This window comes from Apis mellifera, linkage group LG2 (genome assembly GCF_003254395.2).
Source record: "Apis mellifera strain DH4 linkage group LG2, Amel_HAv3.1, whole genome shotgun sequence".
NCBI classification, from domain to species: Eukaryota; Metazoa; Arthropoda; class Insecta; order Hymenoptera; family Apidae; genus Apis; species Apis mellifera.
Window position 1 is genome coordinate 12,146,269 of NC_037639.1, and position 26,610 is coordinate 12,172,878.

General features: G+C 38.5%; 2 protein-coding genes across 11 annotated transcripts in view; one reads left to right on the plus strand and one right to left on the minus strand.

Moving 5' to 3' along the window:
* Positions 1 to 17: 17 nt before the first annotated feature.
* Positions 18 to 3,229, minus strand: LOC551395 (acetyl-CoA acetyltransferase, cytosolic). The gene is made up of 8 exons (XM_006568152.3): positions 3,088 to 3,229; positions 2,409 to 2,530; positions 1,793 to 1,905; positions 1,474 to 1,673; positions 1,165 to 1,394; positions 876 to 1,064; positions 649 to 811; positions 18 to 571 (listed from the first exon to the last, which is right to left on the minus strand). Exons 1-8 carry the CDS (start codon positions 3,134 to 3,136, stop codon positions 453 to 455), a joined length of 1,185 nt encoding a protein of 394 aa, XP_006568215.3. The 5' UTR covers positions 3,137 to 3,229; the 3' UTR covers positions 18 to 452.
* A 317-nt stretch (positions 3,230 to 3,546) lies between these two features.
* LOC408685 (MAP7 domain-containing protein 1) overlaps positions 3,547 to 26,610 on the plus strand; it is a 145,421-nt gene continuing 122,357 nt past the window's right edge. For 3 of the 10 annotated variants that reach the window (XM_026439251.1, XM_026439255.1, XM_026439259.1), the window contains exon 1: positions 3,547 to 3,678. In XM_026439251.1, the coding sequence (XP_026295036.1) occupies positions 3,633 to 3,678 (46 nt within the window). In that variant the 5' untranslated portion in view covers positions 3,547 to 3,632. Of the gene's footprint in view, positions 3,679 to 10,527; positions 10,624 to 11,168; positions 11,245 to 26,610 lie in introns of those variants that run through there. The other 7 variants (XM_026439248.1, XM_026439253.1, XM_026439258.1 and 4 more) reach the window with 3 other exon arrangements.

Sequence of the window (26,610 nt, forward strand, 5' to 3'; positions counted from 1 at the left end):
AATTAATTAAACATTAATTAATGCAATTGATTTTACAATATATTTATTTACAATTTTTGTGTACAAAAATAACTTCTATATAAACATGCATTGCACAAAATACTGTATGAGTTTATTATAAAATTGATTATTTTGTACAAATTGCAAATACAATTGTTAAAAGCTAATATGTAAACAAATATAAATAAAATAAATTTATATAATTATGTTAGCTTTACTATTATTATAAAACAAATGCTATTATAAATTGTATACTTTTAATATACAGTTTTTTATATTTTTTATAATAGCATTATTCAATATTTATTACAATAATAATAAAATATTCAATAATTCAAAAATAACAAAAATTATATGTGATATGCCCATATATAAATATTCTTATAAAATAACAATACCAACAAAATTTTATATTTGTAGAATAAATAACATTTAATTAGGTGAAGTGGTTGTTATTTTCTTTGAACAGCAATAGCTATTCCCATTCCTCCACCAATACATAAAGCTGCAATACCTTTGTTTCCATTAATTCTTTCTAATGAATGTAATAAAGTTACTAATATCCTAGCACCTGTAACAAAATAATTAAATATATTACAAATACTATATATATATAATTAATATTTTTTAATAATTTAACTATTATACCAGATGCACCAATAGGATGGCCTAAAGCAATAGCTCCTCCATTTATATTAACTTTGTCTGGATTTAGACCAAGAGATTTTACACATGCTATTGATTGGGCTGCAAAAGCTTCATTTAATTCATATAAATCTACTTCTTCTTTTGTCCATTTTGCTTTTTGTAACTAAAATATTGACATATCTTATTACCTGAATTTATAAAGTATATTTAAACTTTTATATACTCACTACTAGTTCAACTGCTGGTATAGGACCTATACCCATAATTCTTGGTTCCACGCCAACTTGAGCCATTGCAACAATTTTAGCTAATGGAGAAAGTCCTTTTTGTTTAGCAATGTCTGCTGACATAAGAACTACTGCTGCTGCTCCATCATTGATACCAGAAGCATTCCCAGCTGTAACTGTACCTTCATTCTAACAATATATCATAACTATAATATATATATGTATATATATATATGTATATATTATTAAATATTTTAATTTAAAAAAAAAAAAATACAATTAATCATACTTTCAGAAAAGCTGGTTTTAATTTTTGAAGATCTTCAAAAGTTGTTCCAAACTTAGGATATTCATCTTTATCCATGATAACAGATTCTTTTTCAGTAGATAATGTTACAGGAATGATTTCTTTTTTAAAATAACCTTCAGTAATTGCAGCTTCTGCTTTTTTCTGAGATTTAACTGCATATTCATCTTGTTCATTTCTACTTATATTAAAATCTTTAGAAACATTTTCAGCTATATTTATAAAAAGATTATATATAGTAAAAGAATTTTTTGCAAAATATAGTTATAAATAGAATTATAATTCTCATACCTGTTATTCCCATATGAATTCCATGAAATGCATCTGTTAAACCATCAAATATTAAAGTGTCTATTAGACGACTATCTCCTATTTTTACACCATTTCTAAATTGTATTGCATGTACAGATTGACTCATACTTTCTTGACCACCAGCTACAACTACTTGATTTTCACCAGCTTTTATGGACATATATCCTTCCATTATTGCTCTAAAAATATGTATCAAATATATTTAGATTAATAATAAATATAAACATATAAATTTTGAATATTATTAAAATTATTATTATATGATTTAATAAAAGCTGAGATTAAAATTTATATTTACTTTAACCCTGAGCCACATAACATATTAATTAAATAAGCAGGTGTAGCTATAGGAATTCCAGCTTTCATTGCTGCTTGTCTTGCTGGATTTTGTCCTTGAGCAGCAATTAATACCTGTAATAGAAGAATAGAAAAAAATAGAAATTATTCTTTATATTTTAAGATATATATCATAAAATGTCAAAATATACAATAAAGTAAAAAAAAAAAATGTCTTAAAATTCAAATGTAATTTATATATAAACTTATAAATATTATGTATAGATATATATATATATATATATATATATATATATATATATATATATATATAATATTTATGAGTATATCTCTATTATAATAAATATAAATATAATTATAAATGTATCTCTAAATTATTAAATTTTTATTTTATTATGCTTATATTGATAATTATCTATATATAAATATAATTATATTTTATTTATAATTATATTGATAATTAATTTAAAGTATTAAAGGTCATATAATATATCCATATTATTTACATATTTCACATATTTTTTATTAGAGATTATTAACAATATCAAATTTATAATTTAAAAAAAAATATATAATTATATAATATATAATTTACATTTGTCTATTAAATATATTACCTGTCCAAATACAACTTCAGAAACATCCACAGGTTTAAGATGTGCTCTTAAAAGACTTTCTTTAATAACTATACTTCCTAAATCTGATGCTTTCAGCGATGATAAGGAACCACAGAAAGATCCTAAAATTAATAAAATATTTTATAAAATTTGAATTTCATTTGTAGAGAAAAAATTTTTTAAATTTTATATAATATGACGTAGAAATTAGCAAAAAATAATATATCTAAATAAATAAAATAATATAGATAATATAGTAATACAATACAATAATACAATAAAATATATTTAAATAAATGATATAAATAAATAAAAATAACTACAAAAATCAATAATACTAATATAATATATTTACTTAAGTATTTATATATAGTATAATACATAATTATTTCAAATATTTAAACTAAAAACATAAATTAGGAATAAGAATTACATATGATTGTATAAAATTAAATTAAAAATTAATTTGTTAAAATATAATTAAACTAGAATAAAAACATATTAAATTTAAAATTTTTTAATAAAAAATACCATTATTATATTAAATAAAAAATAGTTAATCAAAAATATAATTATTTATAAGATTATATTTAAACTGGATTAATAATATAGTATAATATAAAATAGATATTATTTTCAATTAGTACACAATTTAAATTTGTAAGTTGTAAAATGATACCTATGGGTGTCCTAACTGCCGATATAATTACAACATCACTGATACTCATATTGAAAATTTATTGTAAATTACACCTCAAAATCTCGTAGAGAACTGAATGAAGACTACCGCCAGGAAAGCCGATGTAACGGAAATAAGTAGTTGGAGAGCTAGTGATATGTGCCAGTAACGGCTTAATGAAAGTATGTCAAACGAAATTTAGGTGTCCATATTCGCGAACAATTTCTTATATATCTTTTTGTCGAAAGTTTATTCATATAGTTTATTCATTTTAAGATTATAATTAAGATCGAAGTTAATTTTATTATAAGAATTATCAAAATAATAGATTTATTATAATTTGTTTTATTATTCGATTAAACATTATTTGTATGATTCGTATTGGAATCTTTACTATGTTAGATGTGATACATCCCTGATCAACGTCATCGGGTGACTAACTTCTAATTTGGCATACAGGTGGCGCTGAACCACCAATCGTGGTGTCGTGGTAGTGCTCGTTTGTTTTTACCCAGCATGCATTGTGAATAGTGACTGGTGCTAAGATGGCCGACAACAAGGAGGAGATTTCGGAGCTCGTCGAAAAGCGAGGTATTTATTACAATTGTTCAATTTATTTTTCGTGATCACAGTTTAGAATAAAAACTCGATACACGACGAATATGTCGATAGTCTTTGGCGAACGATATGATCCGTAGTTGCTATAAAAATCACGCCATCTGCACGCACGGTGTTCAGGAGGAATGATCGCGAAAATCGACGTGAATATACTAACGAATCGTGTCTGTTTTTTGAATTTCTTGCAATATTTGTAATATTCGCGATTAGTTAATTTAGGTTATGTTGACAGGAATATATCTGTCAATGCAACATCACTTTTGTCCAGTGCCAAACATTCTATCTTTTGACAGGCTATGTTCACATTCGGTTACACGATATCGTAGTGTGTGGTACATGCGAGCAGACAGAATACCGTGCTCGTTCTTGTGTGTCCGCCTAAGCGCTATGCTCATTACTCATTAAGGTCATACGCTGACGGCCTTGCAATTCGCACCGTCGTTGAAGTAATCTCAGTCGAGATTACCGTTATCTCTTACCGCGAATTTATTGCCGGCTGATTTGTCTATAAGACCTATATTGTTGGCATAGTGTTGCGTGTTGTTAAAGGGTTAGGTTTCGAATGTCGGTTATGGGATTCAAACGTTGCAATGATTTAAAAAGTGCAATGTGTTCGACTTATAATCGACTAATAACAATCATTCAATGTCACGATGAATTTTTCCTTTGGCAAGAATATCTCGATGATCGATTGCTACCTGATGTTACGTTGTGCCTCGTGGAATTTGGCCTTCGATATATATATATTATAGGAATATCATCAACATTTAGATTACGTGGTCAATTTGCAAATTTTCCTGTCTAAAATTTTGATAAAAGAACGTACAATAATTATGCGCATGTTCGATATTTTTAGGTTTTGTTTTGATATTGGGAAAATTATCGCGATCAGTAACACGTGGTGATGCATGAGACAATTTGTAGACAATTCAACAGTCGTATAAATTAAGAACCATTCGTTTAATTCGTAATCGTTGTTTTCTTTGATTAGCGTATATTTACCAGTGCAATACGTGTTTAATATTGTCATTCGTGAATGTATATGTATATATGTAGATTAGCGAACCAATCATTTGCTCGATACGTAATTATCGTTCATCGGCCGGCCATCTACTGGTTTCCACCATATACCGACCGTTGTTTCTTGAATCGTTCAATGGGTAATTCCTTTCTTCGTGAGGATATTTTTAGTTATAAACCATGCGGGCCACAAGATAGAACGATCAGCCGACATGATTAGCATCTCAAAGTGATCAATCGTGATTTCTGCTGGTTGCTACATAATGCGATTAACTGTTACATACATCGCGGTATTATGCGTCAAGTCTTGCACCGGTGTGCCTCGTTGCGCATCGAACCAGTTCCCATGCGTCTTTATTAGAATTTTCTCGTGGACGTTTTTTTCTCAGCTGCGCCTTTTTTAATACGGAACAATCCTGGCGTGCAGACATCTTGGTAAATATTAAGGTTATCGGGCATTTCGGCACGAATCGTAAGATGTGGCGCACCTAGACATCGCGTGATTGTCTGTTGCTCGTTACATTTTTTTCGTTTAATCCATTCGGTTACTTCTTTTTCATTATTCGTTTCCAGCAATATTCTAGAAACGTGGTGATGATAACGATCTTCTGCAAAAGAACGGATCAATATTCTAGCTTAGTATTTTACCTCGTTTCAATGAGCTTTTATAACGAAATATATTTTTTACTTTTATATGATTAGATTATAATGATCATTATTCTATCTTATCGTTATTATCTTTTTATGTTATTTAAAATTTTGTAATAATACTTAGATTGAAATATTTATCAACTATAAATTTAAATTCATATTTCAAATTCATATATGAAACGATTAAAATTATCTTTTCAATACATATTTTTACGCGTTTTAAATATTATCGTTAGATATATTTAGAATTTTAGAAATTACTTGACTCATCTACGAATTTTTCATCATATTTATTGGAAATCAAATTATTTCAGTGCGATAATAGTTCTTCGAAATCTTCGAAAAATGTTATGTGCATTTATATAGCATCGAATATATTCAATCAAGTATATTACATTCGTATATATTAGCGAGGAAAATCTACGTACCGCGAACAAATAGTTTGATAATAAGGTCGCTGAGTTTATGAATTGGCAGTGTTCTCAATTTTGTTAACAACCTAGTTAATAACTATGTAAATTATCCTTTTCCGGTTTAGAGGAAGATGATCAGAATATTCAATTCTATTCATTTAAAGATATCTATCGTTAAATAAAATACTTTACGCAACGTTTTTTCTAATTTTTTCTAATTTATCCACGACCTCTAACAACGGGGAACGGCGCGGGGAACGCTTAATGAGCAAATAAAACGTCTAAGCTCGGACCACGGTCCAACGATTCGATTAGTCAAATTTGTTCTTCTTAATTAACGATAACGAATGCAGAATTATACACAATTAAATCATAATACGGAATTACCATCGAACCCCGTTAACGATTGCACGAATGTCAGTAGCGTTGTACGAGGCACGTATTAAAACATAAACGTGACTTTCCACGCGATGATGTGGCGTCAATAAGCGAAGCCTCGATAGATATTCTTCGCTGATCTGCTCTATTTGCCGTCCCGTTCGTGCGCTTGGTACGTGCTAGTAATATCAAAAACAACACGGGTGTCGAACGTCTTTCAAATTTTCTATTAGCGTCGTATTCGTGATCGCATCATAGGCGCAGTTTCGAACACACGACTCCGACCACACAACGAGAGAATCTTCCATCTGCTTAAAAAATTATCAGGCTTCGTCCCGTGTTTTCACGTTTCCCAGGTTTCCCCTTGTATAAATAAGCCAGGTCGCAGGATGCAACAGATGACTGAGGATACTCAAGTAGGTTGCATTTATTTATTCGTGGTGGCGTAGAACCGCGTTCGATAACGGTACATCATTGTTTTGGCGTGGTCAGAAGCCGCGTTTTCAACGTGGGCACGATGTAAACCGCTAAAACAACTTTTCTCCCCGTTTTAATCCCGTTGCTGTGGTGCCGTTCTTCTTCTTCTTCTTTTTTCTCTCTCTCTCTCTCTCTCTCTCTCTCTCCTCTCCCTCCGATTCCGTATACATCGGGCGCATCCTTAAACGGGCAAATTATCGACTTTCGAGGGTCCGTGCAGCATGCGTGCTGCAAATGATGGTCTCGTCTTGTTCCACTTTAGCTTCGAACGGTGTGTCGTATATTATACGTATATTATATACGCGCGACGTATATACGCGAGAATGTATACGCTATTAACCAGAATTACCGATAATCCGTCCTTTCGTATTGACATGTAAATAGATGCTTTTCATTCAGTCTCCATTGACGAGCGATACCTTCGTTGTATATCCGATTCCTTTGAAACGCGGGATTAATCTTTGAAATTAGTGGTTAATTTTTTTTGGCATTCTTCTGCGTGGCCTGGATATATCGTAGTATCGAGGACAGGCAAACGGTCGGTGTCCTTGCCTCGATGATGTTTCCTCGCCGGTTCGCTACGGCCACGTGGGGGATTTTATAAACAGGAAACGATGCAGAACGTTTTAAATTGGTCGGCATTCGTGCGACACTGAAACATGGGCAAAGGGAAGGCTCTAGCTCTGCTCCATTTAATAAATCGTCCCGTTCTATTGATAAGTACCTAAGCCACCGGGGAGACGTGGCGCAGTTTCACGCGTGTTCTTCGTGCTCTGGAATCAGAATCGATATCCGCGCCTCCCTTTGCCTTACGGGAATGCGGTTTCTACGACTTTGTTCTATAACTTACTTTGTCGCCTTCGATCTCGATTCGCATCGAGACGGATGAGTGGTAACACGTAAGTTTTCCAGGGAACGATAGTAGCGACGAGTGTAGCGGCCCATAGATCGCAAGCTTATTATTATTTTTCGATCGAGATTATATTTCCCCGTTTCGTTCTGGCTGCTCCGTGTACGAGATGGCCGCTAATTATGAGTGCAACGTTGCACTATGTAATACGCACTAATTATTTTAACACCGTTACGTAATCGCTGACCGAGCATCGTTTTCGATCAGCATTTCCTGTCTCGTTGAACAGCTCGGCGAAGATTTCTTGGCGTGGCGAGAAAAAAGCGAAACTAGAGATAATCGTCATGGTAATTAAGTCTGTTACTAGTATCGCCGGTGTAAGAATAATAACGAATTCTTCTTTTCACGCATCGTTTCACCGTTTCTGCTATTTTAACGTTGCAATCTATTGTTATACATATACTGCATGAATTGCTATAAGTTTTCTTTGCTTCGTTTGCATCTGTAAGCATGTTTCATTCGTCCCTTTTTGTGTTATTCTTATTCTTCAGTGCCATCGACAATGTCGATTTACGTCCTCGTTTCGATATTCAATTTCATTCGACTTTAGTTCATCGTCGTTGAACCGTATATTTTCGATTTTTATCAAAGAATCAATACGTTTTGGTATTTCTCATGTAAACAGCTCGTAAACTGGAGAAGGAAATGGTCTTTTGGACAGCCTTGATTTTTATCATTGTTTGATCTTTTATTCATTCTTCGTTCAAATGTTTTTAACATTATTCAAATGTGCCCATAAACAATTTTTTTTATAGCAAGGTAATTATATCGAATAATTACATTACATCGTATATTCTATAAATATAAATATAAATATATATATATATATATATATATATATATATATATATATATAATTATGAATTTACAAGTCACTTTTTTACAAGAAGTTTAATCAACTTTTTCTTCTAAAAACGTTCCATCGAATCGTATATAAATTTCTTACACTATAGCTAAATATATTCGTAAATTAATCGTTTTTCATAAACATCAATTAAAACCAACGATTATATAAGTTGCCTCCGTTATCGCAACGATTAAAACGACTCTTTCGAACAATATTATCGCAAAAGTCGAAGTGCCCGACTTTCATTTGATATTGTGCTTGCGAACGAATTGTTATCAAGTTATATACATATTGATATATCTCGCTTGATAAAGTGATTGTCGATCGACGAAAAGTCGAAAGAATCGCTACGCATTCATATGGAGAGGATCGACGGTCGTTTGCACGATTTATTACTAGTTAAATTGGCGCATGCGTCATAAACGCGTCATACGTGACTAACCGGAAATTCACGTGGATCATGCGGCGAATATCTCGATCTCGAAGACCGAGAAGAAATCGCTGAAGAAAAGCTTTCTTATCTCTTGAGAAATCCGTCTGTGTACACGTTTTCACGCGTCACGCTTGTTGATTACGACCGCCAATTTTTGTATCATTGATTCATTTCGTTGTTTTTGTCATCTATGTCTTTTCGAATCGAACGAAGCGTTTGAGATTCGTGAAAATTCGTTCAGATGAGTAATTATTGTTTGCATAGAGTGATTTGGGAAGAGGAAAATTTGCAATGTTCATGCTTTATCCGACGCATGAGTAGGTATCGATAATTGATTGCGATTTAAAATTTATTATGACATATCGATACGGAGAAGTCGAATCGAATTCTGGTCTAATCTTAGCACTCTTGGATCCGTGTTTCCTTAAATTTTTCCAGAAAGCCTAAAAAAAGACTAAAGTATAAATACACGTGTGTAAAAAAGATGTTTGTGAAAGTAAGATGAATGAACCCTTTCTAAATGTTTTACGTTTGTTCCGATTTAAACGAAATGCGTGCGTCGCGGTGGATATATATATATATTTTTGGCAAAATTTTTCCCGACTATTACATTCCGGAATGTTTGGACATCGCGCGTCACTGAATCTAGCCACCGTTACGTAAGGTTATATTTAGGGAAAGCTGAATAAGAGTGGTGAATTGAACGTTAGCCTACGAACCTGAAGCACGCGATAATTATAGTCACCGGGATGGATAGCCAGAATTGTTGTTCGTATTTTGACGCTACTTTTTCCCCGTACGTAACGCCGACTTTTCGGATCGATCTTTCAATTTTCAAATCTCGCGCGAAGCAAGATTACACGAATTTCTAAAAATCGTAAAAATTTTCGTACAGATATGTTGCGGGCAGTTGAAGCGCGATTCGTCAACTTTTACGCGCTTCCTGCGCGCGTTCTTGACGCATTGCTCGACTCAGTCGTTGGCACGATGCCTGTTCAATGTCGTCACACGACGTCGTCCCAGGGCTCGACTGAAAAAAGAGGAGCTCTCTGGATCCGCGCACGGTACGCAATCCGCTTCGTACCTTCCGGCCGTGCCGTCTCTCCTTCTCATCTCTCCCTCCTCCCTCCGAGTGCTCAGCCAAATGGAAATTCCGTCGAGAACGTTCGATCCTGAATTACCTCGATCGACTTTTTCCCTCCTCGACGCAAAACTCCTCGTCCGTGCAAAATCAACGGCCATTCGATTCGTCGTCCCTCGAGAAACGCGTCTACTTAAAAAAATCACCGCTCTCGACACGATCGATCTAAAAACGGAAAAGTTTAAGAGAAAGGAAGGATTAATTGGAGAAATTTATAGGGTAGAATCGAATTTCCTTTGTTCGACTTTGGCGTGGAGGATCGAGGTTGGTTGGTCGGGCAAGGATGGTCGTGCGAGGACAGCCACGTTTTACGAGGGCGGAGAAAGAATCGGGAAGGTGTCGGGGCGGGGTAGAAGGCCGCGAAGCTGTTACGGGGTGTGGAAAGAGGAAGAGAGACCGTGGAGGAAGAAGGGTAGGAGGGAAGGGAGCGTGGTGCATCGACTCGACAGGAGGGAAGGGGGTTGATTCATCGTGGAGGCCGCACTTGGCTTCACGCAGTCGTAGAACGAATCTCGTTCATCGCGATCCTGGACGAGCGGGACGAGCCAGTTACGCGTCTTCCACGCGAAAGTCAAGGACGCGAATTCCCGGTCCCGCATTCTCGAGACACGCGAGACGATCGAGAAAGTCGTCACAGTCGTTACCCGGGTACGGATCTTGTTTTTCTCTCTCTCTTTTTTTTTTTCTTTTTTTTTTTCTTGTGCAGTTTCGGTACTCGCCCACGAAAACGGAGGAAAGAGGAAACTAGATGACTTCTCGATCTTTTAACCTCCCTGCGCTCCTTCTCGTCTTCTTCTTGGTTTGGAATAATCGTTTAAGGTTATCGGGACATCGAATTTGGTGACGAAACTTGTTCTTTTGTTGGACAGTTTCTATTATCGTAATATCGTTAGGTGGTTTCCGTTCGCCGAATCGATTATAGAAACGAAGAGAATCGTGCTCGTATGCGACAACGTGTATGCCTACACGTTATTCTTGAACAGATGATTCATCGTTTTCATTCTAGCTTCAATATTCAATTCGTCCCGATTACCTTTTTCGGTCAACCAGTTGCTTCTGTGCCGCCTGTGTTATATCGAGATTTTTCGTCTCCTCTTTTCTCTCGAGGGCGAGGCCTTTGAATTGAAATCTCGTGATATCCACGTGTTTACTGTTTTACTCGATTTGTTTGACGTGAAACAGTTCTTTTCTAGGCTTAGAGTTCTTCCTCGCTTCGAGTGCTCATAATGGTCGTCGCTATGCTCGCCGACTATGGACAACCTGATTTAGGTACGTGATACCTAACAATCTTCCCATTCACATTCTCGTGCAAACAATTTTTGCAATTTCTTTTTGACGTTCAAAAAAATAGTTGGAAGAAAGAAAGAAAAAAAAAACGAGCTTAAATACTCGTGACGTTTAATTATCTTCTGCGATGACACTTCGGACGAGCCAAGAAGCATGATTAATGCAACGTAGAAACTAACTAACGTTACCTTTCACGAAAGTTTATTACATAGTAACTCCGTAATGCACATTATCGATCGTTCGCTAGTTTTTGCAATTTCACCGTCTTTGCGTTCTTGAAACACACGCGGTTCTCTCTCTCTCTCTTTCTCTCTTTTCCGTCTCTCTCTTTCTCCCTAGAAAATTGCCAGCTATAACATAAAGTTCACGAGAACACGTGCTCGGTAACGATTAACGTTTTCGAGGAACTCGATCGTTCCTCCGCATGAAATGTTCGATCAAAAATGAAAGAAGAAAATGGGATACTAAACGCTTCGGTAATAGTTATTGTTAGCTTGGAAGTTTTTAACCATTCGAATTCGTCGCGGCAACGTTTAACCGGTCCTATGGATTATGCTGTTAAATTGTATAACAGAACGAACAACGGTATATGAAACGAGCCTTCTTTCATCGTTCAATTCACCGTGGTGACAAGGAAAGAAAAAAAAAAAAAAAAAGAAATTCCACGATGCGTTCAACGCTATGAAACATCCATTGTCGATTCCATTGACATTGTCACGAGACAGAGTCACGAATTCACAGATACAGTGGCCTGCTCTTTATCCACTAATCCATTTCACGATGAAATTCATTGTACGTGGCATTAAGAACTGGTTTCGCGTGGAACAAAGAACCAGACACATTTGTGCCGGATTCGTTTCACGATAGTATCGCGATATTTTTTTTTTTTTTTTAAGGCGAGAGAGACCCCAAGGCGAAGAGATCCTTTGTTCGATTCGATTCGATTCCGGTATTTGCTTCCGCGGTTTTCACAACTTGAGAATTTTCACAACGCACTCTGTCACGAGAGATCCTCTCGAAACGTTTCGACCTACGACTCGTGTTTATTAAAATTGTTTATAGAATCAATCGGAAACGAGCGCGTTCCTTCAAACATTTATATCCACTCATCGCGAATTCGACTCGACGAGCCTTGCGAATTAATATCAACTGAATCGTTGAAATTTTGCAAAATTTTTCATCGAGGCTACGTTGAGACTAGATACGATGAATCAGCAATCCTTGGCTCATTGCCCCATCGCGGTTACGCGAATAACTCTAATTCCGAATCGATCCTACTAATTATTCGAAGAGATCGCACGTGCCCTGCTCGACGCATGCTCATAAACCATATCCTAGGTCAATAACAGAAACCGTATTGCGCGCTTTTCTCTTTTTTCTCTCTCCGCGTTTGCTCAGAGAGGCGACGTTTTACGTCACTCGTTTGTACGTGCGCACAATTGATCGCATTGTCGCGTTTACTCAGCGTTTACCATTGTTCCAACATCTTTTCGCCAGCTGCCACCTTCCTTTGCCGCGCCGGAAAAACGGAAACAATTTTTTTTCGAAATCGAGAACTTGGCGTTTTCACGCTCGTGAAGGTGAACAGGCTCTCGACCCCTATCTCTCCTCCCACGTGTGCCGATATTTGACCGGCCAAGACAAATATTTGCCCCTCGACTTTCACGATTCCTGGTACCCTGACTCGGTTCAATTTGATAACTGCCGAGTATCGCGTTCACGGATACACATAGCGAGAGGGGAGGAGGGAGGGAAAGAATGGAGCGCATTCTGCGCGTTCATTGTCGCCGCCGCGCGCATTCACGGAGGCATTGTTCTTCCCCGGTTTTTCAGGCCAGGCCAGAAAAGTGCAGCTGCCTTTTCCCTTTGCACGCTCCGTGCTAATCTAGATTCCGCGCGAGATCATAGATTACACACCGTTTCGAAACGGTTCGAAAAGCCCCGGCGTTAACGTCTCCTCTCATCCGCGCTTGCATTTACCCCTTTTCTTCCAATTTCCTGTATCCATTCGCGCCGATAGAGGCCCTCTTTCCTCCGTAAATACCTCTTACCGTTTCGAATTCGTTGCAAAGCCACCGATCTCAACCGACAATCGCGGGTGAAAGGTCAAAGCGAGACGATGTTTTCTCCTTTCCCAAATTGCGCCGCCGCGGTTGCATCACTGTCGCTTTCTGCACACCGGATCGAAACCCGGATCCCCCGGATAATTAACGATCTCTTCTGGAACGGGCGCATTTTGTGCTCGGATCCAGAATTAATCGGTCGATCGAGGAACGAACCACTGCGCTTGAAAGTCGGTTAAATTAATCGATCGTCTTCCCGTTATTCTAATTGCGTTTGCATAACTGGCAACGATCCTCCCGCGAGCTTTGGTATTCGAACGTTCGCCAGAGCGAGGATTATTATTCGGTAGTTCGTGATGCACGCGCGTTCCGCGGCGTGATCAGGAGATTCTGCGGTGCGTAATTGAATATTAGAAGCGCGTGAGCTAAACGTGTGTTCGCGATCGAAAGCAACTGAGTCAATAATTATCGCGTTATCGTTTCGATATCGTGTAACCGTAACGACGATTTAACGAAAGTATACGTGTATTTAAATCGATAAGGAAAAAAAGAAAAAGATAAAATGAAACGATCGTTCGATAAAATATATATATAAAGAGATCGTGTATGATCTCAGGATCATCTCGCTTCTTGCACGTGGTTCGACAATATTGGTAGAACGTTTAGCAAAAGTTCGCAAACAATTATCTCAATTGACGCGCCAATTTCGAGCCGAGTGTGAATCTACATCCAATTATACCGAGCTAAACCGAAGCATAATCCTCGAGAGGCGAGGAAATTTTCGATACGTGTCCCGTCAACGTGAAATTCCATCCAACTTCTGTTCTTCAACTGTTCTAATCGTTCTTTAACGATTCAACGTGGTACGATTTAATCGCTCTCGCGATCAGACTTTCTCTTAAATAGAAATAGAAACACGGAGAGAGAGAGAGAGAGAGAGGATAGATAGATATCCGTTGTACATTTTCGATATAGAATAAATCGATTTTGGTGCACGGTCTCTGATGTTGCACGGCAATATTCGCGCGGTTATTTGCGTGAAACGCGCAACGAATTGCGCCTCTCTAGTTAGAAACGTGCTAACTCGACGCGAAAATATTCGTTCGTGCATTTTTACGTTATCATCTCTCGTGCCTTCGTGATCCGTGACGAATACATTCGGAATCTCGAAGTACAATCGAACACCATTTTCCTCGTGCCGCTTATAATTCGTTTACATACATACATCGCGATACATCGTGAAAAGTACTCGATACGATTGTGGATGGATATATTGGATCCGGAAACTGAATAAATTCATTTCTTCGACTTCTCAAGCATATGTACATATAAATATATATATATTTCCCGAGGGCATTCGCGTTTACATTCGAAGCGTAGCGTGAAATTAAAGCGAAGAATTGACACGCTGCATGATTTCACGATGTCTCGATGGCACCGTGTTGAGAAGAGAGATCCATGAGAGAAGATTCATCTTGTGGATTGCGCGGAAACGTTAACAAAGTTAGGAATCTTAGGTAAAAAAAAAATCGTATCGTTTCTAGGATTCGTTTTAGCAATTCGAAATCGCGGCCACGATCGCGTAACGATTACCGATTAGCCTCCTCTGTCTGAGATATAGAGTACACATAATAGAAAGCATGATTATTATTAATTGGCGTTATTGAGCGTGTTTCCATTGCGTTTCTAATGGACGAGACTTTCTAGAGTTGTTCCTCGCGAGTAAAGCGGTTCGATCTTTATCGGATCATCCTAGATCGCAGTTAGATATTTCGCGATATTATTAGTTAGATGTATCATAATTGTTACATATCGTTACGTCTATTATTAATCACAATTATTGTTAATACTACATCTTGTCTAATTTCAGGTAAGAAAAACATGATTTTCCAAATACGATGGTTCAAGTTTAAGGCCTCACGCGGTGAGTTTAAATTATTTATCTTTCGAGAACAGACAATTAGTCTTTTCTTTTTTTTCTTTTTACCTTCTCAATTAACGAGTTACGGTTGATCTCATTTTATAACCCAGGATGAGGGATATTTAAGTGGGATTCTCTAATTAAAGTTTCGTCCATTTCGTGGTCTAATTTTTCGTTTCGACGTGTGTTTGTTTATGCAAACAACGGACCCGCGAAGGAAATTAATGCAATCATCGCGTAATGTAATCAATATCTCGAACGATTTGACGCGATACCTTTTGCGATACGAGATTTCGTCGATCGATGATTTCATTCGTGAGAAAGGAAACCGTGGTTTAATCACCGATTAAACCTGTATTTTTTTCCAGATACGCGTGTTTACCCGCGTCTACAATTACGATTCGATCGCATCGATGAAAAGCAAGTCGTTTTCTTTTTCTTTTTCTTTTTTTTACTCCTTCTGCTTCGCACCGCCAACCATCTCTTTGATCGTTGATTATTATTGCTCAACGGAGGAAGATAGAACGTTTAAAGCGATTCCCCCACCGTTTCAAGTACGAGTTTCACGATACGAAACGTAGATCGAGAGATACATAGTTTGGTTCCCATGCTGAGGACATTTCACCGGAGGATTAATTCCGTGGTCGACCGAGATAGGTAGATCGAAGCCGATTAGAGCGCGGAGGGGTTAACGAACGCAATTTGCGAGAACCTCGTTGCCGTTTTTTTCTCTCTCTTTCTCTCTCTCTTTCTAGGTTGAGGGATAGGCGTGTATACGCGAAGCATGCGTGACAGTTAGGCAAAAGGTTGGGGAAGGGTTAATTCCCCGGGAAAGTTTCTCACGATAGGAGGTGGTGCGGCCACCGTAGGTGCGTTTCTATCGCAGAATCCGTGCCGGGGAAAAACGGTACCGTGTTGCGGCCTGTTATCTCGGCCAATAATTTCTCGCGGTTAATATTTGAGCAGCTCCCACGTACCGATCCGTATCCTGTTTCTGACTCGATATCGATCCTGAAAATTCGAATCGAATTCTCTCTCCCCGTCGATCAAACTAATTCCAAAGTGAATTGCACGAGCGATGAAAATTAACGAATAGGGATCGAATCTTAACCGATCGCATAGCTTCGCGCATAATTCAGTCAGGAAATTAGGGTCGTTTAAAAGGATTGGAATATCACATTGGAGAATCACATTTCCAAGGTTGAATTAATATTTATCTCGATACGATTCGAATCGTCTGCGAAGAGAAGAGTAAGACGTAAAAGAAAAATTATGAATGCCAAAACTAAACGTATGAACTAATTTTTGAACGTAGAAGATAATAATTACGTGCGATCTTATTAAAAGTTGAGACAGGAGCAAGTTACACACATTGAAAGATGTATTAAGCGGCGCAGCAAGCCGTTTCGGCTACTCGTTTACTATCCGCGAATAAAAAAAGAACTTTAATTATTTCTATTACTTCCATTTTGAATGCGAGGAGCTGGAGCTGACGCGTGTAGGAAATCGACTCCCTGTAGGAAGAGAGAAAGGAAGAAGGGAGGGGAGGTGAATGGAATTCTTCAATTTCGTGGCAGAGAGGTATTAAACTTCCCGCGGAAACGATGAGCTTCCTTGAGCGTGTCCGACTAATTTTCTGAATCCTCGTACCTCGTACCTCCAAGATAACGCGCTCGTTAAATTCCTTTTAATTGCTCGCCAAGCTCGTTCCCGAGGAATAAACTTTTCGTGCTTTTCCTCGAATCCAACAACGCTTCGAACTTGATTTCGTGGGGACGTAATTTTTCGAAACAGAATCATAGCAGTATACGTGGATTAATAATCGCCACACAGTTCGTTTCTTGTTTCTCCCTCTTATTTTCAACGACAATAATTATAGGCACATCGTGGATTAATTAGACGCTGTCTCTCTATACTCTAATTAGATAGGAGATAGCCTTTAATAATCCCTCCTTTCCCAGATCCGATCGAACGTCACTTATAATTCCAATTAACCTTCGATAAGTCGTTCCATTACGCTTCGACTGTTCGTGTTTCGTTCCAACTTGCGTGCATCCAGAGATAATTCCTCCAAATTATTGCACGCCGTTTAATTCTTTTCTTCGCCTCGTTCAACGTTTCCGATTGTTCTTTTAACGCCCGATAGTTTATCATGTGTCGAATCGGAGACAAAGGCTCATTGCTCAGAAGACATTTAAAAATCTCGTTGACGGCGGGAGATGGATGTTGCCAGCCGGTGTTTAATCGGTTAACAACGGTTAAACGCGTTTCGATGAATTCGTGATTCGGATAGGTTAAAACGTTAAAGCGACAATAATCGAACCAGAGCTTGCTCCTTTTAATTACCATCTACTATCATCATCAAATGAAGAAAACGTGTAGAAATAAGAGATCCTCGACCTTATTAATTATTCAATAACTTGGATGGAACACGATTACTGGAATACTAAAATCGACCAAACAGTTTCGTGAAGGAATGGCTCGAATGGCAAGATCGAGGATCGTTAGTTTGTCGAAGAACGGTGTTTTAATATCTTCTTTTATCTCGTTCCTGTACGAGACGAGGCGCAATGATCGAGGCTCTTTCACGCGTCTACCGTAACGAATCCATTAGGAGTCGATCGCTGTTGGCTGGAAGACAGGAGGAAAGGCAGAGTAGACGACCTCGCCCACGTTCCATTACATAATCCTAGACGGACATAGAGTTCCGTAGAACGCGAGGAACGACGTGCCGGGTTACACAAAGCCGGCCAACGCGGCGGCGTGTGGAGGCCAACGAATGTTAAATGCAAAGACCTACTTAACGTCACTTTAGTCAGCTGGGTGTGGGGACTGGGCTCCGCCATCGCCTTCACGATCCTTCAACTTGTGTATGCTCGCTGTCAATAAGCGACGGCGTGCGTGTTAATTTACCTCGCCTTTCGTCCTGATCCTGTATATTTCGAATATAGGGACATTTTCTTCTTACATTCAAAATTAGTTCTACGACATTTTTCAAGAATGCGTACCGTCAACAAGTACAAATGCGATAATATTTCACCGATGATGGCCACTGTGAGAATTCCACGGACGATCAAAGAAAATCACCCGACCGGTGATTCTTTTTTTTCCTCTTTTTTTTTCGAGCGTCCGCTCGATCAAGTTAGCTCTATGAAATTAGCTCGTTATCTTCTTCTTCACTTCTCCATGGTTTATTCTAGCGTGTTGTTGTAAATCGTTCACCGTTGATGCATATCGGGCGGACGTTAATCATTCGGACATTTGACAAACTTGCGCGCGATATTACGAGGCATATGTCGCATATATATATATATATGTGGAAGAAGGAAAGAAAAAGAGGAAGAAGGTCGTGCAAGGTGCGCACACCTTGAGAGTGGAGGAGAATCGTTCGACGAGTGCAGCGTTAATTACTCGTCCGGATTCAAATTCCCTTTCGACTCGTTCGTCCAGTTTATGGGTGGTCTTCGCCGAGTTAGATGCGTCGTGTAGTATCGCGTGTGTCGCGAGAGTAACTCGACACCTCTCGTTCGATCTCGCGAAAAATTGAATCTCGTTTCCTCGAGGGGAGAGGAGAATTTCTCACCGACAAATCAAAGTTCAGAGTTTGTATTTTTGCAACGCATATCGGTGCAGGAAAATCGACAATGGATATAATTTAAATATAAAATTTTATTATTTATTGCCAATTACAATTGATATAATTGTTAGTTATTTAACGTTGGTTCTTTGAAAAAAAAAAATCAAGGATTTTATTTTGCGTCGAGTCATTCTTGTATTATACTATATCGTCGTTTATTCGTGGAAAATATTATCTATTAAATTACTTACATACATGCTCGATAACGTATCGTATATAAGCTTGAAATTTTATTTTCTTCGCTTGTATCGTTCGTTTTGAAAAAAAAAAAATTGATAACATTCGAATCGTTCGTACGTTTAAACAGCCCAAAAAATGAAATCATAGCGATCGAATGATTGAAACGGTGTAAACCAGGATACTCGATGACCCTGAAAATGGAATGCGGCTGGTCAACAAGTGTGACTCGACATTTGAGGATGTTAGATCGTCAATACAACTATAAATACTATAAATACTAATGGTACAACTATCAAATATGTCAAGATCATCACAGGTTTCAAGTTTCCTCTCCGTATTTATTATTATAATCATTAAAAAGGAAAAAAGAAGAATTATTCCTTTATATCTTGTACCACTTGAATTTTAATCTTACATAGATACAAAAATAGATATAACATTATCTGTTCCTTGATATTATTAATCTCTTTCGCCGTTCTTCTAAAACTAATCTATCGAAAAGAGATGTTATTGGAACTCGTTGCACGGTTAAATTGTGGATTATCGATGATTAGGAAAAATTTTTGATTTTCGAAGCTGGTTCGAAAAATTCGTAAAAGACTTGGTCTCGTAATGATTCAATCAATGGCGGTCAACGAAGCGTTACCCGTATCGGTTGATTCGTTCTTCTAAATTACCGTGTAATTGTCAGAAGTTTATTTTAAAAGGTGTATTACGGTCAATTGAAATCTTTTATTGAATGATGGATTACGTGCCAGTTAAGAAAACGTGCCATTCTAATTAAAATCCTTTCAGGGATCGTATTATATTTAGATTCGACTTAGGTATAACGTTTTTAGGTGAAAAAAAAAAAAGGAAAGAAATGAAAAAAATCCTAAGATTTACTACCATTTAAATCACGAATGGAATCGATATGGAAAAATCGTTCGATTTGATTACGGATGATTGTCTAACGAATTGAATATGAATTGGATTGAGAAAAATATTAACACCAGATCGTATTAGCATTAAGCAAATTACCGCGCGTGAAACGGTATCGAAATGCAAAGACGAAGAAGAAGAAGAAGAAGAAGAAGAAGAAGAAGAAAAGGAAAAAGATAAAAAAAAAATAATGAAACTCCAACCGCGAGGATGACGTGTACGTGATAAAATGTTTCTGACTTACATAAGCGCGGAAATCGCGCATTACACTTACGTGTCGAGTCAGGACAGACACGAGGCAGGTAAAGACTCTCCGTTTGTCCGTCCGGTTCACCTTTGCTAGGACGGTCGGTGCTCTTCAAGGTCGAGGTGAAGGCCTCTCGTAACCCGTCGTCTCGGCACTCGGTCTAGGTCGTCGGACCGGATGGACGAACAGCGTTTTCACCGCATTGTTTTATCCTTTTTCGTTTTATCTAATTCGACGCCGATAATTAAATCCTTTCGATGATTTGCGCACCCTAGTTTTTCTTCAACGATACGCATCGGATATTTCGAGATTGGTATTCGGCCAGGGGGAGAAGATACATTTCGTTTCTTTGAAACGATCTTTCATCCGTTTGTTTTATATTATTCGTTCGAAGCGTTTCGGACGAGTAAGTCTGAGTTAGAATTCTTCGTGTATTCGTTCGACGTTATTTCTCGCGGCAACACATCCAATTTCTAGAATTATCGATTTTTCGTCGATGCAACGCGATAAATTGTTTCAACAAGATTCTTTTTTTTTTTTTTTGACAATCGATCGAAGATTTTAAAAGTTATCTCCAAGGGATAGACGGAATTATATTATTTTAATCGTTTAAACGTATTTTAAACATATAGAGAGAGATAAATTTCCACGTCGATGATCTTATTACGATTGAATTACGAAACGTTAATCCTTGTCTTGTCTCTAATTCATACTGTATTAGTTTCTACCGTATCACGTATTATATTTTTCCATCCGCGTTTATACATTTCCCCGTATTTATTTCACTCACGTTACGTACCATCCACGTCGAGTTCTATTCTAGTCGAGCGATTCCTCGATCTCGTTTACGAGAAACTTCGATGAGTTAACTTGGTTGATTCGTTGACGCTAAAATTTATGTTCCACCCGAACGTGCAACGAGAGAAAGAGACAAGTATCGGATTATCTCGTATATAGGGAATCATAGAAAGATTCTTTGAATCAAAAAAGATCTCCGGTTTAACAAAAGGTAATCGTGGCGAATCGTGTTTTACGCGAGGAAGCTCGAAATATAATCGCGGGAAATGCTAACTTTCCTCGATTGAATCAATTTTTACAATAACGATCGCGCGGCTGGCGCGTTCGTTGTTTCATTCCAAGGACGTCTATCGCCAACTTCATTCCATTTTTCCATTCCATTTCTGTCATCGACATACCAGATTTCTTTTTTCTTCGCGAATTCGTCTTCACGGATGGCTGGCTGGCTGGCTGGCTGGCGTCGTTCAACGTTCATTCCACTCGAAACGAAAAAGTTTCCGCTCGCTTCTCACCTATATACGTCGCGCGATTAAAAATAAACGCCAGATATTTGTGGAAAAATCCGATAACCGTTGCCGTTTGACATTCTTGACTCGCTCGAGGATCGGTATCGATGGAATTCGTTTGCTCGATCGGTTTGCAACAAGCGACCGCCTCTCGACCTTTTCGAATCGCATTTCCACGAATAATGAATGGTTATCGCCATTATCGAGTAGCATTAAGGGATTATGAAACACGGCGTTAAACTATGCAACTATATATCACCAGCGTTGGAGAAAGCGTCCAACTTTTTTCACGTCTCGCTCAAGCGGCTCTCGCGACTCTAATCTATCCTGTGAAAATAGTTGACGAACGATCTCTCTTGCGTCTCTTCGACGTTCCACGTCGAGTCGTAAACAGGCGAGAGGACTCCCTCGATCGAGAGGGAGGTTGTGTGCACAAGTGTGCGGCAATTCATAGAAATTTATGTTGTATCGCGAATCGAATTCTTTCTCCTCCTCCTCTTCTTTTTTATTTATTTTTTTCTCCTCTTCCTCCTCCTCTTCCTTCTGCTCCTCCTCCTCCTCCGCGAGCAATATCTACTGGCAGTGATGAAAACCGGTTACCACGCATCAGCCAGTAGATCACTGTCGTGCGTTAAAGGTATCCTCGAGATTACGAATAATTTAAACGCGGTGTGTTTGTCTCTTCGTACTTTCACTTGGGCCGTTTACGAACTCTGGGGGGGAAAAAAATCGATTGGCGTGTTGCGCGCGTGGTGTCCACGAAGCGAGATGATTTTTATCGGACGGAAAAAAAACGACACAGCTGATCCGTTCCCCTACGTTTGCCCCGCGGCTTTGTCCATTTTTGCCTCGCGCACGAACGGTAGGGGGGAGGAGATCGGTATCATGCTCTAGCTAATGATTCCGGGTCAATTAATGGATTTGCTAACACATCTGGCGCTTGGCAATTACATTATTCAGCGTAGCTTTTAACGCGGACGAGATTAAATATAGGCCCGGTTTCACAATGAACCAGTCGTGATAAATACACTTCTCTGTCATATGGATATATAAGAAACTCTTGCTCGAAGAAACTCGATTCTTCTACAAAACTAGGACTGAGTAACGAGTTATGTGCACTGTTCCTCTCGTTGGATACCGGTCGATGTTGTAGGAAGTTCGTTTAATTTATTAACACGCTCGCAGGATGATAATACCGTTTTATGGAACATGTAAATCCACGATTATCTGGGTTATCGAAATTTCATTGCGTGTTAATTCCATTGGAGAAAATCAACATCTGTCTGAGAACGTTTCCGTTTCCGCGGCTCGCCTTGAACTTGTCCTCCTTATAACGAAACCTAGATACGTTGGGAGAGAGAGATGTGAAATTCGTGATAAAATTCCATGAAATTCTTGGAGAAAAAAAAATTGAAAAAAAAAAAATGTTTGTTTTTGTGGTTTTATTTGTTACACTTCCTCCGAGAATGTTAAAATAAATTGAGAGAAAGTATGAGAATACCTTAATTTATTTATTTATTTTTTTTTCTTCTCTCGCAACCGTACGAGATGATACGTACTATAAATAGTTTAGCCTCGAGCGAATAACAATAATAAGAAAATATTTCGTTCATCAAAAAATTTATTCTGTTTTATGTGTATAATAAATAATTCATTAAACTAGCTTTTTTTTTTTTTATATATTTCTCAAGGTTTCTTGAGAAATTTGAGATTGGAATTTTGGTCGAATTGACGCAAAGATTTGTCAACAACATTTCGAGATTACGTAAATTCTTTCAAAAAAAAAAAAAAAACAACTTTTACCAAAGGAATTATTCATAGAGCATACATTCTTCAAATGTTTCGATATCTCCTTTTTTTATTTTTATTTTTAGTTTAACATTTAATTAACATTTTCTAACATCTATTTTATTCATTTTACGATAAGATGAGTTAAAAACAACGATAATTTATGGCCTATAAAATTATATTATTATATCGCAAAGTTATATACATACATATATATATACATTCGCGCGTGAAAAAGTTTTCGCGGCCAATTTTTTCAAAAGCAGCGAAGCGTTCGTTGAAAGGAATGTAGTCGGTGGGTCAGGTTCTGGAAAGCCCAGACGCGAAAATAGCCAACACGCGTTGCTTTTCACTGACATCGAGATTCGCCACCGTCCAAGAACCGTTTCAATCCGAGCGCGATTCCATGCTTCACTTTCCTGCAACGTACTTGGGCGTTCTCGAGGTGCATTCGTAAAAAAAAAAAAAAAAACTTTCTTTTTCCCAATCGACTATTCCCAATAATAAATTACGGCACTTGCGTTAATCTCTCGATTAATTAACATTTTCGCTTAAGAGAATTAATCATCACAATCGATGATCATAATCTTTTTTCAATAACAATCGCTAGAATGAATTAATTATTCCCCAATGTAAAAATCATCGACATATGGGTATAGGAAATAAATTTGTCGAACGGAAACGGGGAATTGGTTCGATCTATAATAACGATCTCTCTTGTCTACATCGATCGATTTCACGTCTATCAATCTCGAGAACCTAACACACACACACACACACATATAGATAAATCATTGACAAACGAGCTCGATTCGTGACAGGACTTTATAGAGATAATGTAGGGTAACGGGATAGGGAAAAACGATGGAAAACTGGTAGTCAAGTCGCAACGCCACGTAACATTAATAACGATTTACGAAGGATAATTATCTGGTCGAACGACTTGCACGGCGAAGGAAGCGCGCGCATTCTCCTCGCGCGCGATCGACGCGATCCTCCAACTCTTATTGTTCGTTGACAGAGGCGAGGTTGATCGGTCTCCTTTGCTCCGTTTTTCTCTTTTCCTTGTCGCGCGAGGAAAGTATTTTTAAGAGGGACGATCGGAACGGAACAAGAGCAGATGATGATCGGCCCGCGTTCCTCGCCGCACAGAGAGGAGATATTATCGGCGCGTGGAGCGCGCGAGCGCGTCCTCCGATATAACGTAAAATATCACGCGTCGCCATTTGCGAGTACTTCTTTATCCGCGTGTTTTCGCGGGAGATATCCATCGGTGGGACGGGGCCGCGTCGATCTCGTTGTAGACGACGTTACGATGACGAGGAATGCCGGATTCTTGGTCGAGATTATGCACCACGCGCGTATATTTAGCACCCGGTGAACGATCCTCTCGGAATCTTGTTAGATAGAGACATCGCGAGATTTTCCGCCTCTCGTCTGAATCCTGTTTCTCTTACGATTCTTGCGAGGAAACTTTAACCTTCTCATGGAAATAGAAACCTCTCCCCCGTAATTGACGCCTCTTAACTCGATTAGTCGTGTTCAGTTTTTCTCTCGTATCTGTCGCCACTATTCCTCGAATTCTTTCGCCTTCTCTCGGAGAAGCCTAACTCCAATTGGTACCTCGTGTTGTACGTGTTTCATTTTACGATTCTTGGGAGGAAACTTCAACCTTCTCGATGCCTTCTCATGGAAATAGAAACCTCTCCCCCGTAATTGACACCTCTCCTCAAAACTCGATTAATCGTGTTCAGTTTTTCTCTCGTATCTGTCGCCACTATTCCTCGAATTCTTTCGCCTTCTCTCGAAGAAGCCTAATTCGTGTCTCCAATTGATACTTCGTGTTGTATCTGTTTCATTTTCTTCCTCTCCGATCACCTTATCGACGAAGAAATTCGGCTCGCTTAATCTCCCACGATCGCTTTTCATGCGGCCGGTCCTTTTTTTAGCCCCGTTACCAACGCGAAGTTTTCGTTTGAATGGGAGGGACGAGCCTCTAACGGAGGAGGAATCGTTTCTAAAAGATATTGGCGCGAAGTGGAAGAAAGGAGGATAATTATGCACCGGTCGAGCGAGCAGGTGCGATAAATTAGGCGGACCAAATCCTCTCTCTGTTTCTCTCTACCCTTGGAATTCATCCTGTCCCTTATTTTATTTATTTCCGCCGATCGAAATCTGCTCGTCTTCGCCGTAATTTGCTCGTTCGATTCGAGCTCGCCTTCGCCCTTCCATCTCGCACTCCTTTCCGCTATTTACCGTCTTTTGTAATCGCGAGCGCAATTCCAATTTCTATTATTACCCTTTCTCCTACGATTGGATTGTTTTCAGTGGAGCGTGGATCGTTTTCTAGCGTGTAATAAAGCGGCGGGTGTATATCGCGAGATAACGGTCGAGTGGAAAATTTATGCATACCCTTTCTCCCTTGCGCTTGCGATTGACACTGTCGGTATCCCGAAGGATAAGCTATTTCGAGCAGATAAACGTGCAGAGGTAAAATGCAATTGCGGATATGCCGCATTGTTCGTTGAAAGAGATTCGGATATTGTACGAGACGTGTGGTAACCTTGTTCTCCGCGTTAAGCGAAGCACTTCGATGTTATCAGTCGAACGATACCAACCTGGTACCACCACCATCTACCTGCTGTAAGCAGGAAGCATTGCTTGGAAGACAAAACAAAACAAGATCGTATCGAGGGAAATCGATGTTCCCTTCTCGTCCAATTTTCAATTTGCATATTCGCGTTTTATCGAGATCGAAATTGGATTTCGTAAATCAGCGGATCCTTTAGAGATCTCGGAGAGCTAGGGGGGAAAGAGAAAAAATGACGGCGAGTGTATCTACCTGGTAACTGCGTGTAATCGATAACCGAGGGAATGGACAGTAATGGTACACGTTGGGACAGAGTGGATCGGCCCTATAAAAGGGAAGAACGCCGGGTACGTTCACCTCGTCTTACGTCTGTTCACGTGCTTTTATGGTGTTTCGCGTCTCCCCTCCCCTTATGGTATCTAGTTCTGCTAGCCACCACTTTTTATTCCATCCCCTTTCTCCCTCGATATTTACGTCCGCAAGGCCGCCCGTCCACATTTTCTAAGCACAAAGAAGAGAAATCATGACCGATAGCGAAGGGAAACATCTCCCGTACACGAGATCTTTCTTTTCCAAAGCTGCATTCTTGGATTGGTATTTTATCGGCGTTGCTTTCATTTTAAATTACAATCCTAAGTAATCCTGGTCCGCTTCCGCGAGTCACCGAGATGAACGATTAGATTTCGAAACGCGAGAG

Excerpts from the sequence above, each read along its gene's own strand:
- LOC551395 (XM_006568152.3), bottom strand. The coding sequence starts at position 3,136 with ATGAGTATCAGTGATGTTGTAATTATATCGGCAGTTAGGACACCCATA. Across the intron at positions 2,531-3,087 it reads GGCAGTTAGGACACCCATAG|GATCTTTCTGTGGTTCCTTA; the intron begins GTATCATTTTAC and ends TATTAATTTTAG. Across the intron at positions 1,065-1,164 it reads TAAAACCAGCTTTTCTGAAA|AATGAAGGTACAGTTACAGC; the intron begins GTATGATTAATT and ends ATATATTGTTAG.